Genomic DNA, 13060 nt, shown 5'->3' with positions numbered 1-13060 from the left:
ACACAGAAAGAAATTGAAAAAAAAAACATATAGCTGTAAGACAGGAAATAACAATAACAGTAATTCAATTAATTTTCTTTGATAACCTTAAATTCACCAGAAAATGAAACACACTGTGTTTCTTGTGGGTGAGATATGGAGCAGTGTTGTTTAGGCTGAGCTTTGCAGGCACAAGGCATCCTGTTATCATCTGTACTGTAATGAGACATGGATCTCAGTAGCACTAATTACCCATCATTACCAGAGTGTTTTGGGACACAGAGGGAGACATGCATAAAACCCACACAAACTGTATATAAACTGTTGATTTTGCCAACCTTTTCATTTTAAAGTAACATTTATTGTCTCCTGGTGCTGGCAGTGAGAGCAAGTCATGTGAACTCGCATCTCACTGTCAGGGAAGTATCAGATTTCAGAGACGATGAAGGCGATGGTCTGGTGGACAGGAGTGCTACGCTCAGAAGATTTACAGTTCTTTTGTAAATTATAAATTAGGTTCTGTGGCATGTTTCTTGTGTGTGGATATAAACGTCCATCCATTACAGAACTGCTAATAGCAAGGTTTGGTTTTGTAATAGCAAGTGTGTCTCAGGCTTTGTCACGTTTCTTTTAATATATGTCTTCATGTGTTTGTGTGACACCGTAGGTCAAACAGACTGGTAGCACAGAGCTACAGAGAGAAGAGTCAAATTATAAATACTATGTGGGGATGACAGTTTGACATTTCACTTAAATCACAGATAAAACTACTTTTACTAAATATTGATCAACAAGTTCTGTTTACAGCCCCGGTTCCACTCTATGAAGCCATAAGTTTAGTAAGTCAAATATTAGCTGACTACTGCCTGTGTTAATGTTACAGCAAGGTGATGATTTTTATAGAGTTTACAACACTTAGATAAAGTTTAGTGCATCATAAAGAATGAAAATGTCTTACTGAAGAACAACTAAAGCTATCAATGCTACAATAAGCTGAAAAAGAAGATGAGATTTTTATATTTAGTTCCTCTTTCACATGCATCTTGTGGACATATTATCTCTTCTCAGACATTTGTCTTTGATTATTCTGAAATGTAGGCTAATATTTGATGAATAATTTTCAATGTGGCTACGTTTATTCCTTATGTATTTTTAAGAGACACGTTTCAAGTCTTTGAAATAAAAATTGTGAAAATAACCGAAGACTTTACTTTTGGTTGATCCCAGTGTTTCAAATTTACCCATGACCACATTAGCTGGTGACCAGCTTCTGAATGCGTCATTGGTTGCTCATACTTATGGCAGCTGTTGAAGCCAGAAAGAAAATACATCAGCTGTCCCCATCCATGGCACTTTGTCTGTTATTCATTACCTTACCGAACTACTTGTTAATTCAACTTTTCCTGTAACTGTTGTCTTTCTCTCCTTCTTTTTGTCATCATCTTTCTCCTTTTGTCCATATTTAACTCTCGTCGTGTTCTGCATCTGTTCAAAGTTTTCCTATTTGCCTCCACATTTGCAGCTTTAAACGTGCAAACATGTCAACTCTCGGCAGCTTCTGAGCGATCGTTTACCGAGCAGACTAACAGCTCTCCCACGTAATTTCCAAGGAAATTGCATTTTCTGGTGTGTAATTGTTGTGTTTAGACTTGGTTTATTTAAGTAAACGTTAGAATCAAGATGCAGTTTGCATCATGCACGTAAATACGGAAACTGTTGGACAAAAGAAAAGTACAGAGGGGTTTCAATACACACACTCTCCACCACACACTCTTGAACAAGACTAACACATGTTGTGCATTAAAGGCCAACTTTAGTTTTCTGTTAGCAACTAAACAGTTTGTTGCCTAAAGAATGAATACAAACGTTACACAGACACGCTACTGCTTATCATCTTATTCCAAAACCACAAGCATTAGAATGGAGCTGACAGTACTTTAGATGGCAATTATAAAGTGGTAGATTTTACGTGTGTGGCACAGTTAGGACTTTGGTGAACACAACAAATACACTGTGTCATCTCTGAAGATGGTGTCACTCACCCAGAAGAATCAAAGAATTGTTTCTCTTTTTGTATCAATTAACCCAACCTCACATCTTTAACTCATTCACCCACACCATCCATCATTTGCATTTTGCCACTTCACAGTTTTGTTTAGGTATGTGCACATCCAGACAAGCATGTGTGAGGCCCTAAAATGACCAGACAGTGAGACAGGTGTTATATTATTGTAAGCTCTGTTGCAGTGGGGAAACAACGTCCCATAATACAGAACAAGTACATTATAGTGGACACACTGCCACCATCTGGCATAGCCAGCATGTTCAAAGGCTTGTTCATAATGCTGGTTGGCTGAGTTATGAGAATGTTTTTTTAGAGCAATTTAACTGCTCTATTAAATCTTGGATTGGGATTGGTTTTACTCACCAGTAGTACAGATGACTTAGTAAACCTGCTTTTTAAAGGACGACACAGTCTAACATTCCTGGAAAATACCATCTGTACAATTTTATTCAGCTACATTTGAATGTCATGTTCATTTCCACTTTGTTTGCAAAAACATATAGAGAAAATTATTACCATAATCTCAACTTTACTGTAATTCACAAAAATGTAAACATCAATCCAGTGGAGCATATATTTCTATATTTTACATGGTAGAACTAATTGTGAAATTCAGACTGCTCACAGGTTATTTTGTGTTGAGATGATTTTCTGTTAGAGTTACTCACTTGATTTTTGACTTAGGCCTGCTACAGCTACAGTCCCACCTGCAGACACCAGCCAGAGATCCACCACAGCCTGACCTGTGTCCACACTGCACGTTAAAGTGATGCTTAATTATCTGTCAAAATGTGAAATGAGAGACATTTCATAACATTATCTCACAGAGAGAGATAGGAAAAAAGTTCAGGTTGAATTTCATCTAAATCCAACTCTAAAATGAAACCAGCTATAAAGTAAGTAACATATATCTCAAAGTGTAGATAAACTGTAGTTTTGCAGAAACAATTAAGTAAATTAACTAGCAAAAAGATTATGAATTGAATTGGTCTAAAATGGATTTGTTCTAACATTTGTATAAAGTTTGCACTAACATTTATATATGGGTATGGGTGTACATCAGGAAATAAAGGTGACTTATACCAGTTTTAAAGAAGTAATTTTGTTAGAGAATTCCCAACATGTACACATCAACAACAGCAGCAGCCGCAAATTAGTTCAACTGCTGAATAGTAATCAGTACTAAAAATGCTATGTTGGTGCAATTCTTTGATGCTGCTGTTGTCCTTCCAAGCTGGGGCTGGTTGAGAAATATCCAACCTGAGTTTAGGTTGATAAAACTATATCATGAAAAGAATTTGTCTTTAACTGTTTGCCTTTAACTGTTAAGAACCCACATTTTCATTGTATTAGTCATTGTATTGCAGAGATACTACCTGCTTCTGCTTGGACAGGCCAATTGTCATTTTGTAAGGGCAAATGATTAGTTTGTCTTGTACAACCATATGGATTTTGCTCTCATGTAGAATAGCTGTGAGCAGTTTTGTCATTAACTTTCTTTTTATGTAATTTTGTGATTTTCAGATATTTTATAGGAACCAATGCAACCAGTGGCTAAAAGACAGCAAAGTGGGTCAGTATAGGAAGTGGGGAAGTGCATAAGAAGAAAACAACAGTAGATCTTTGTGTCTCTTTTCTTTTCAGGGAGGTGGACTTGAATGGCTTTGAGCATAGTGTATACTGTACAAAAACATATTAACTCTTTCATCCCAAATTCTCAAAGCTATGTAAAACTACTGACTTTAATAAAAGTGATTTTGTTGAAGTCATGACTCCTGTTTTATTTAACAGATAAAGACAAACTAATGCAATGTCGATTTTAGATTACTTTTGCATTAAGGTGTCATTTAAAACACTTCGGAATGTGTTGTAAAAGCTGCTAATGTAAAAAAGCAAAAATGACCTGTCAAAACATTTTACAACATATAGTTATGTGAACTATTAACCGGTATTTATTGTTACCTTTAGTTGCCAGGTAAATTCTGTAATTTTAATAAAATACAAGATAAAGTTGTATACTAGACTACAATTAATTATAGTTTTTCTGACAGAAAAAACTACATTGTTGTGACATTAAATACAACCACACCCTGTAAAATACATCCAGTTATATACTGTAATTCTTTTTACAGTAGTTAAGTGGAAATTTTACTTGACTTTATTGGCAACTTTTTTTGCCAGGTAATTTCTGTAAATTCTACAAGCAATTCCTTACAGTGTAACTTATTACTATATTTTACATAGCACATGCATCTGCATCAAAGCAGCAACTTGACTGAAAGTAATTCTATCTGTAGTTGAAACCTTTACTGTTAAGCTTATTCACGGCTATTTGCCAGAGAACACCGCATCAAAAAAAGACAGCACTAAAATAATGCACTCAAAATGTCTAGTATGCTCAGTTATATTATTATCCAACATTGTGTACAGTATGATTCCCAAAACCACTATTGCATGGTTGGCAAACAAGAATAACACAACAAATACTGTTTGGTTCCAGGTACCCACAGTCACTTTGTTTTAGTTTATCCTCCATCCTCTGTTTGACTATCTGCTGCAAAATAAAGCCTCATCTCCCAAGTGTCTCCAAGGCAACATTCATCATTATACCCTTTTTTCTATCTCCAGTAATATCACTCCAACACATTTCTGCTTAAGATATCTGAAAATATGACATGACAGATGCTTGTTAGTACACTGTTAGACATTTGTAAAAAATCTCCTTCACTCATGCAGGTTTTATGCAGCTTGACTGAACAATCGCTTTGTGCTTTTGCTTTAATTTTATTAAACAATAAGTTGATTAATGTTTCCCATACCTTAGTACAGCTGTGCTAAATGTGCATTTGAATTTTGATTGTTTGTGTAGGCTGGGGTAATAATGTTTTTTTTTCTGAGTACATCTGATATTTATGCATCCATATCTACGGTAGTTATTATTGGCAGTATTTATTATTGGGGTTAGTGCAGCGTCCTTTGCTATTTCTGAGTGTGAATGTGGAGTCTATTTTCAAGATTGCCATGGAAACCATTGTATTTGTGGTGGCAGTGATTGGTGCTGCCAGCCGAGCAAGACTCTGCTATTTTTGTCATGAGTCAACACCTGGTATACACACACTTTCCTTTTCACAGCACACACAGACACAACATACCTGAATACAGATGCAAACAGACAGTTTGAGTTATTTCACTCATGCGACATTATGTGTTTTACAAGTATGTTTGCCATATCTCTTAGTGTTACCAGACATCTTGATATATCTTCACCATGACAACAGTAGTAATCACTGTCCATTAAGTCTCTCCACCCAACTGCATCGTGTTTCCCTATGTTCTGCTGTGCAGGCATGTTTCATGTTTGAAGTATTAAAAGGAAGACACAGCTTATTGCTTGTGATCAGCAGGGTTAAAATTTGAAAGACTGTGGATTTCTCAGCCTTTCATGACAATAAAGAAATATCATTAAAAAAAGTGATGATGTTTGTTTACTTCCGTGCTATATGTTATTTAAAGATAACATGCATTTGTATTATGAGAGTGTAGAAAAAAACCTGTATATACATATTCAGAAAACAAAAAGGTTTACAGGGATCTAATGCAATGCCCCAGAGATGAAGTAAAGAACAAACAAAAAAAATAAAACAAATATAATCAATTACTATTGTGCAAGACAAAGAGTCATTGAAAATACCCACATTTCATAAGCTTGGAACAAACAATTTAGCATTTGTATTAAAAATGATTTAAATGATTAATTTTTTGTCAGTTGACCATGATTGCAGCTTAAGTATGTAGCAGTGTAAATAAAAAGCTACACTATATTTCAACCAGAAGACCTCAGTTCCCTCACTAACTGAACCAGTGGCATTTTCATAATAGAGATATCAGTGAACTAGAATAATCAATCAATTCCTAAGAGGGGCTGCAAATTAAAACAAGCTTTTGAATGGTGGAAGATGTGATTTCCATGAGATGCAAATGTTATTTGTATTATCATGGGGATCTTAAAAATGCAAATGAAAAACACCTAGGACTTGGCACCTTAATGCCCACTCCTTCAGTAGAGTAGCCTTACCCATAATAGCCCAGGTTTCATTGTCCTCTGCAGACAGAGCAATGAAATGGACTGTATTTGAAAAAGATCACCGTGGCAACAGGAGCCCCAGTTTGAGAAGCTGGGACTGTGAAGGCTGAGGCCTGGCCCAATCAATGGCTCACTATCTCAGTAAATATTGCAATGTAATCCATGAAATTACTACTTGAAGGATTACCAGTTGACAAAAGGGAATAAACTGGGAGAGGAACATAATAGAAGGCATGAGATATGAGCAGTGCAGTGCTTGGTGCACATGCAAGCATTTATAAGCAAACACTAAAAGGTCACTTAGAGGTCACCTGGTGAACGGAGAAATGAACAGGAATAAATACTTTATGTTAGGGACCCGACATGTGGTCATTATGGTAAATGGTCTGCACTAATATAGCGCTTTTCTACCTATTGGAACTCAAAGCGTTTACACTAGTTCTTATTCACCCACCATCACACACCGACGGGGGAGCTGCTATGCATAGGTTGGGGTTCAGTATCTTGCTCAAGGACACTTCGACATGTGACTGGAGGAGCCGAGGATCGAATCAACAACTGCAAGACTGCTCTACCTTCCTGCACCACAGTCATTACTCAGTGGAAGGAAATCTGGTAGACGCAACTTTGCAATTCTTTACTCTTTACTTGAAAGGCCTGAAAAACTGTTTGAATGACCCCTATATACCGTAAAACATTCTCGGCAGCATTTTAAGACTATGATGTAACAAACTCTCCTCTTCAGGTTCAACTCTGCATCATTAAATTTTGACAATTTTATTAGAGTTTTAGTGTCTTTCATGTGAAGTGTAATGCATTGCTCACATCCTGTCTTTCAAACTGTAATTATGAACTGACATGGGAAAAAAGCTTTGTAATTGCAAGATACATTACCAGGAACCCATCACACATATTGTATTTGCCACTTAATACACTAAATGTCAACAACAACATATTGGCAAATTGGCTGAGACCATTACTGGCAATCAAATCAAAATAAAATCCAATATTATTTAATTCAGCTTACTTGTTAACGAAATGCTACATTAACCAACTAATACAACAACAGCAGCTAGCTAGATCAGAGTAAACGGAATCATTTTCTTTTTCCTCCCATTCCATCAACATTGCATGAAAGCAGCATAAGCTCTACTTACTGTACCAGCCTCGGGCGTAATAAGTTGTAATTTAATAGTAAAATTAGCACATTATTATATCAGAACTTCCATGACTTCCCTGAGAGTCTCATCAGCATACAAACTATGTAACATGTGTACAGTTAGCTATAATTAGTGTATACAACATGTATTCACCAATTCACTAACTACATGTTGTGTAGTTAGTCTACACAACATGTATTCACCAATCCCTGGAAGCTGGCACACTATATTTGGTAAGATGTAACATATATTGTAGTTTGCATGGTAGCATACAAGCTATACATTTAGTAGTTAATGATAAACAGACAAGCATTTGGCATGTCAGCATGATAATCATTTAGGAATAGTAAAAAAGTGTGCAGATGAAGCTGTCAGAAAAAGCAAGAAAAGAGAATAGTACACCAGTACTATTCTCTTTTCTTAGTATTGTTTCAATTTATTTTGAGAAGTGTTGGATTAACAGGCCGGTGTTGTCATCCCTCTTTACACCTACCTTTCAAATATCTATTTACAATAATAAGAACTAAAGTGACAATGTAACATATACTTATTTCCATCACATTTCATTCATAACTTCTGGAAGTAACATGTTAATATAATAAGGACACTAGGACCCTGTGGAGTTAGCAGCTCTGGCTCTGTTTCTCATTGCCTCCTGCTCCATCTCTGCAGTCACTGTGTGTGAGTGGAAGAGGAAAGCAGAGAGTGAGCTGGTGTCTTTGCAAGCATTTACATCAGCATCGTTTCAGAAAAATCTCTGCTGCCACAGCTTAAGTCACCCAGGGAGGAGGATGCACAAGGCTGATTAAGGAATGGGAAGAGAAACAGGCTCTTACAGTGGGAAGTACTTCAGCAGCCATCAAAAGGTATAGTGATTGATGTCCACTGTGTATCTAGCAGTGTGAGCAAAACCAGGGTTTCATCCTCAGAGACCAAAGCAGCAGACAGCTGCATCAGGAAATACTGATTCAGGTACATAATGCTCTCTGCCTTGCTCTCTCACTGTTTCTTTCTATCACGCTCTGCTATTCTCACTACATTTTATATCTTGTTCTCATTCTCTCCTTCTAATCTGCTGTTTATACACAACTGAATTCAACCAAGAGATCTCATTCAACTGTAATGTGATATATAGACCCACTGCTTTATAAAGTGGGTGTAATGTATTAATGATTAATATATAAACGAGTAGGCGGTAAGACATGACTAAATCAGGCAGGAGGGTTATACTGATCTGGGAGTACCCATATGTGGGATTTAGAGAGTACTATTATCACTGTAGACAAGACACAGTACAAAAAACAGAGGTTTTCCTTACACCTGTGATTGACATCATTCATAGCAGCAAGAAATTTTTTTTTTTTTATCCTGACACAGATATACAAAAGCAGTTAATATGCAGACAGCCTTTGCAACCTACAAATGCCCTCAGGTTTTTGATTTGAAATACTAAATACTAAAAAGGGGCTTCTTCTTTGGTAGATCAAAATCCACTCACATTGAACTCCGGACACCCTTCATTGGTTACACATGGCCAAGGCCTTTCTGAAAACGATGACTGTGTTTTTGTTTGAGAGAATGACCCTAGGTATTCATATTCGACAACAGCTCTGACAGCAGGTGTGGCAGGTGTTAGTCTATTACTTGTTCAATGATCGGGCTCGCTTTGGGGAATTAGCTTGCATCCATGCATTGACAGAGGATGTGTGCTTGAAATATACTTGACCTACAGCTCCTCATGAAGTGCCAGACTAGATGTATCTTTGAACTTTTGTACTGCAATATCAATACAACTGTAAAAAAGATACAAATCTATATATTTGCACTTTTCTAGAGGAGCTGTGTGATCACATGCAGTCAATAGGATAGGTAAATATAAGAATTATGCTTCAGCCCATACCCTTTCAGTCATTCTCTTATATATTAATGTTTCTTTTTGTCTTATCTAGAAGGTATATATTTATTCATATTGTAAAAAGAAATCTGTGTGTTTCTATGGTGTGTGCTGATTACTGAACAAACTACTACTACTAAAACCATCAAGATTTGAATAAGGATTTATGAACTGTATAATCTGTTCAAGTGGTTTATTATTCAATTCATTTTACTCCAGTATTTTTTTCAGGAAATTGCTCATAAGGCACCAAATGCCCATGCCTAAATAACGCACTTAAACTGATTAGGCAGAGAGATGGCATTGGATTACGTTATCGGTTAGGTTGTCTTAACAAAGATTTGATTTATAAAACTTTATCTGAGTAAAATAATCCTAATGGTAGCTTGGCCAAAATAGAAACTCAGAATAGAGAAACTATTGGTAGAATTAGTTCATATTACCAAGAAGTACAAATAAGAGGTCACTTATTATAAGAATGGTTTACACACTCACAGGTTGTTTCCTTTTCTTGTCTTTCTCTCATTTTTAGGGTGGGTTATGACTTATCGCAAACATGAAGTTTTACTAAATGGACAGGAATCATAAAATCTGAACAAACACAACCTCATCCTCTGGACAAAACACAACCATTGACTTCATTTTCAAGCCGCTCTTTTCTGGCCGTACTTCTTGGCTTTGAAGGATGGGTGATGGGCCTGTGACTGATCCTGCCTGCCTGCATCATCCTACCCTTCAATGGAGCCAATGTGGAACTCCTCCCACCCACCTTCACGGCTCATGTCGAACATATCTGCCTCCTCTCTGCCTGAAGGCTGGGCTCTGTCCCAGTCGCTAGCCCTACTGGCCATGCTGCTTATGGATCTGCTGGCTGTGGTGGGAAATGTGGCTGTCATGGTGGTCATTGCCAAGGCCCCACAGCTCCACAAGTTTGCCTTTGTCTTCCACCTGTGTGTGGTGGACCTGCTGGCAGCGCTGGTGCTGATGCCCCTTGGCATGCTCTCAAACCGAGCCTTTTTCGGAGAGGCCCTGTGCCGGAGCTACCTCTTTCTCAGCGTGTGCCTGGTCAGTGCTGCCATTCTCTCTATCTCTGTCATAAATGTGGAGCGTTATTACTACATCATACACCCTATGCGCTACGAAGTAAAGATGACTGTTGGCTTGGTAGCGTCAGTGCTAGTGGGGATATGGGTCAAAGCCCTGGCCATGTCTGCTCTGCCGCTGCTCGCTTGGTTCCTACAAGGTTCAAAAACTCCTCTTCTGGAGAGCAGTGGGGTTGCGGGAGGGGGAAGTGGAGCTGTGCCATCTCCCCCTGCTCATAATCAAAGGCGCTGCTCCCTCCATTGGACAGGGGGTGGGTCAAACCGCTTGGCCTTCATGGTCCTCTTTACTCTGGTTTATTTCCTGTGTCCGCTTTTGGTCATTCTTGTTGTATACTGCAATATGTTCAAAGTGGCTCGGGTAGCTGCCATGCACCACGGACCTCTGCCAACCTGGATGGACACACCTCGCCGCCAGCGGTCAGAGTCACTCAGCAGCCGTTCAACTATGGTCACCAGCTCTGGTACAGAAACAGGGACAGGAAGAGTGACCCCACAGCGCCCCTTTGGGGGAGGAAAGGCTGCAGCAGTGTTGGCAGCAGTAGGGGGGCAATTCCTTTGTTGTTGGCTGCCCTACTTTACTTTCCACCTGTATTCAGCTCTGGCCGCCAGTCCTCCAGCCACACTGGCCTCTTTGGAGGAGGCAGTTACTTGGATTGGCTACTTCTGTTTCACCTCCAATCCTTTCTTCTATGGCTGTCTGAACAGACAGATCCGTGAAGAGCTGGGGAAGCATCTGCCTTGTCTGTTTCGCCGAGCAGGGGTTGAGATGGATGACAGACTGCCCAGCCGTGATGGATCAATAGAGGAAAATTTCCTTCAGTTTCTTCAGGGCACTGGCTGCAACTTGGATCCTCAAAACTCTCACAGCACCTCCAGTCCAAAGGGGGAGGCTTGCTGCCCCATGACTCAGTCCCAGCCACTGGAACCAGCACAGCCTATTCCCATTGATTTCCGTATCCCTGGACAAATCGCAGAGGAGACTTCAGAGTTTATTGAGAATGAACAGGCCAAAAACAACCACATGTATACAGAAAATTGAAATTTCCATTTCTTTATTTCCAGAATATTACTTTTAGTTGTTGATTTGGTTACTCAAATGCAAAATCTTTCAGGAAAATATATTTCTGTAATTCTACTAAAAGCTGTCCAAAAGATAGCTCTGTTTACCAAAATGACTTTAAATAGTATCTTTAAGTCATTGCACTTTGCCTCATCATCATCTAGCTTTTGAAAATAGTCATGGTGATACAGTTATATGCAACTGTATGAGATTCAATACAACATGTTTCAACATATTTCAATATGTTGTTTGTGACCAGGGAAACTACTGCTAGAATTAAAAAAAATGGCTGTATTTTGGCCTTCCACACAACCACATAACTCTGTACAGTAAATGACTCAGTGAATTTACATGGATGTAACATTTTTTTTTATTAAAACAGTGCCATTAAATATATATGTTTCATTCTATAATAGCATTGGCAAAAAAAAAAAAAGATGAATGTTTCAAGAATGTCCCTTTTAAATTTCAAATTAGAGATCACTTGGTGAGATAGAATTCCTCCTTCCTTAATGATTAGTTCACTACTGTGTAATGGCATTCTACTATTGGACAAACACCTACAACACCTGTATTTAACAAAAATCATGCAAAATTGTTTTTTTTAGAATAGTTTTGCAAATTATTGCAAGAATATGGTCAACAAAGACAGCAATAAAATATACAAAATTGCAACTAGTTTTAGGAGTACTCCAAGTATTTAAGGGTTCCATTGAAGAAAACCACTGCATTAACTTTTGAATGGCAGATGGGCTATTATCCGTGATAATGATTCTTATGCCAGATTAGAAGGCATATATATTTTGGCCTCATAAGTTGTTTAGTGATAAACATCTGGTTTCTTCTGGCTTTTTTGGTGCTTGTCCAATCAACCATGTTTGATTTGTTAAAAAGCAAGCCAGATCTTTTGCGACTCAGTCTAGGATGTCCTCTGACTTTATAACTTATTTTAAGAGTCACTCAGCTTTCTGCCATATGATGTATTTATCAATATATTTGGATATAGATCTTGCATTTGTTAAATGTACTAAACTGTATGTTATTTTTACTAAAACTGTATTCATTTCGGTTTGTGTATGCCACTCAACGTGCCAATTTTTCTTTATTATTAGTGAGTGTAATTTGTTATGGATTTCATTACAAGAAGGCTGATGTATTTTGACATGTATGCAGTAACTGCCTTTTTGTGTGTTTTTCAGCAGTGGATTTATTTTTATCCCACTAGCAGAATACATGTAGATTTTTTTGACTACCCTGCTGATCAGGGTTTTTACAGTACCTCAGACGCAGAAAAAGACATTATTTAAAAATCCTGCACAGTTCCATGTCAAGTCTGCACACTCTATTCTAATATTGTAAGAAGAGTAAAGTAGATACAATTGCTTGTTGGGATTTTATGAGAAATGCTGATGCAGACTTGATACATTTTTCTGCTTGTTTGATGGTAAGATAAAGTAGAATTTTATAGCAGTTAGCAACTGTTAGGGATTAATGTGATACATCGTATGTGCAATTGTTTGATGAAATAAGATAATATATCAAGATAATTTCTTAATGTGGACACAGGGTTTCTAAGATATTTTTGTAGAGATTGTTTCTGAGTGACAAAGCCAATCCTAAATCAAAAGCTTGCTGAGCTTGATCTCTTCTCATTATAACATCTAAGTATTTCAAACTGTGAATGATGCTGAATGTTTGTGTTAGGATTTTCACTT

The 13060-nt window shown here is 37.6% G+C and overlaps 1 protein-coding gene across 1 annotated transcript; it reads left to right on the top strand.

The window, feature by feature from the left end:
* Window positions 1–9920: 9920 nt before the first annotated feature.
* On the top strand, window positions 9921–12243 carry LOC137127246 (G-protein coupled receptor 61-like). Its single transcript, XM_067503944.1, has one exon. The coding sequence runs from the start codon at window positions 9921–9923 to the stop codon at window positions 11322–11324; it is 1404 nt and encodes a 467-aa protein (XP_067360045.1). The 3' UTR covers window positions 11325–12243.
* The last annotated feature ends 817 nt before the right edge of the window (window positions 12244–13060 follow it).

The sequence above is a fragment of the Channa argus genome, chromosome 5, assembly GCF_033026475.1.
Source record: "Channa argus isolate prfri chromosome 5, Channa argus male v1.0, whole genome shotgun sequence".
Classification (NCBI taxonomy): Eukaryota; Metazoa; Chordata; class Actinopteri; order Anabantiformes; family Channidae; genus Channa; species Channa argus.
Note: the sequence above shows the minus strand (reverse complement) of the source record. Positions and strands in the feature narration are given on the sequence as shown.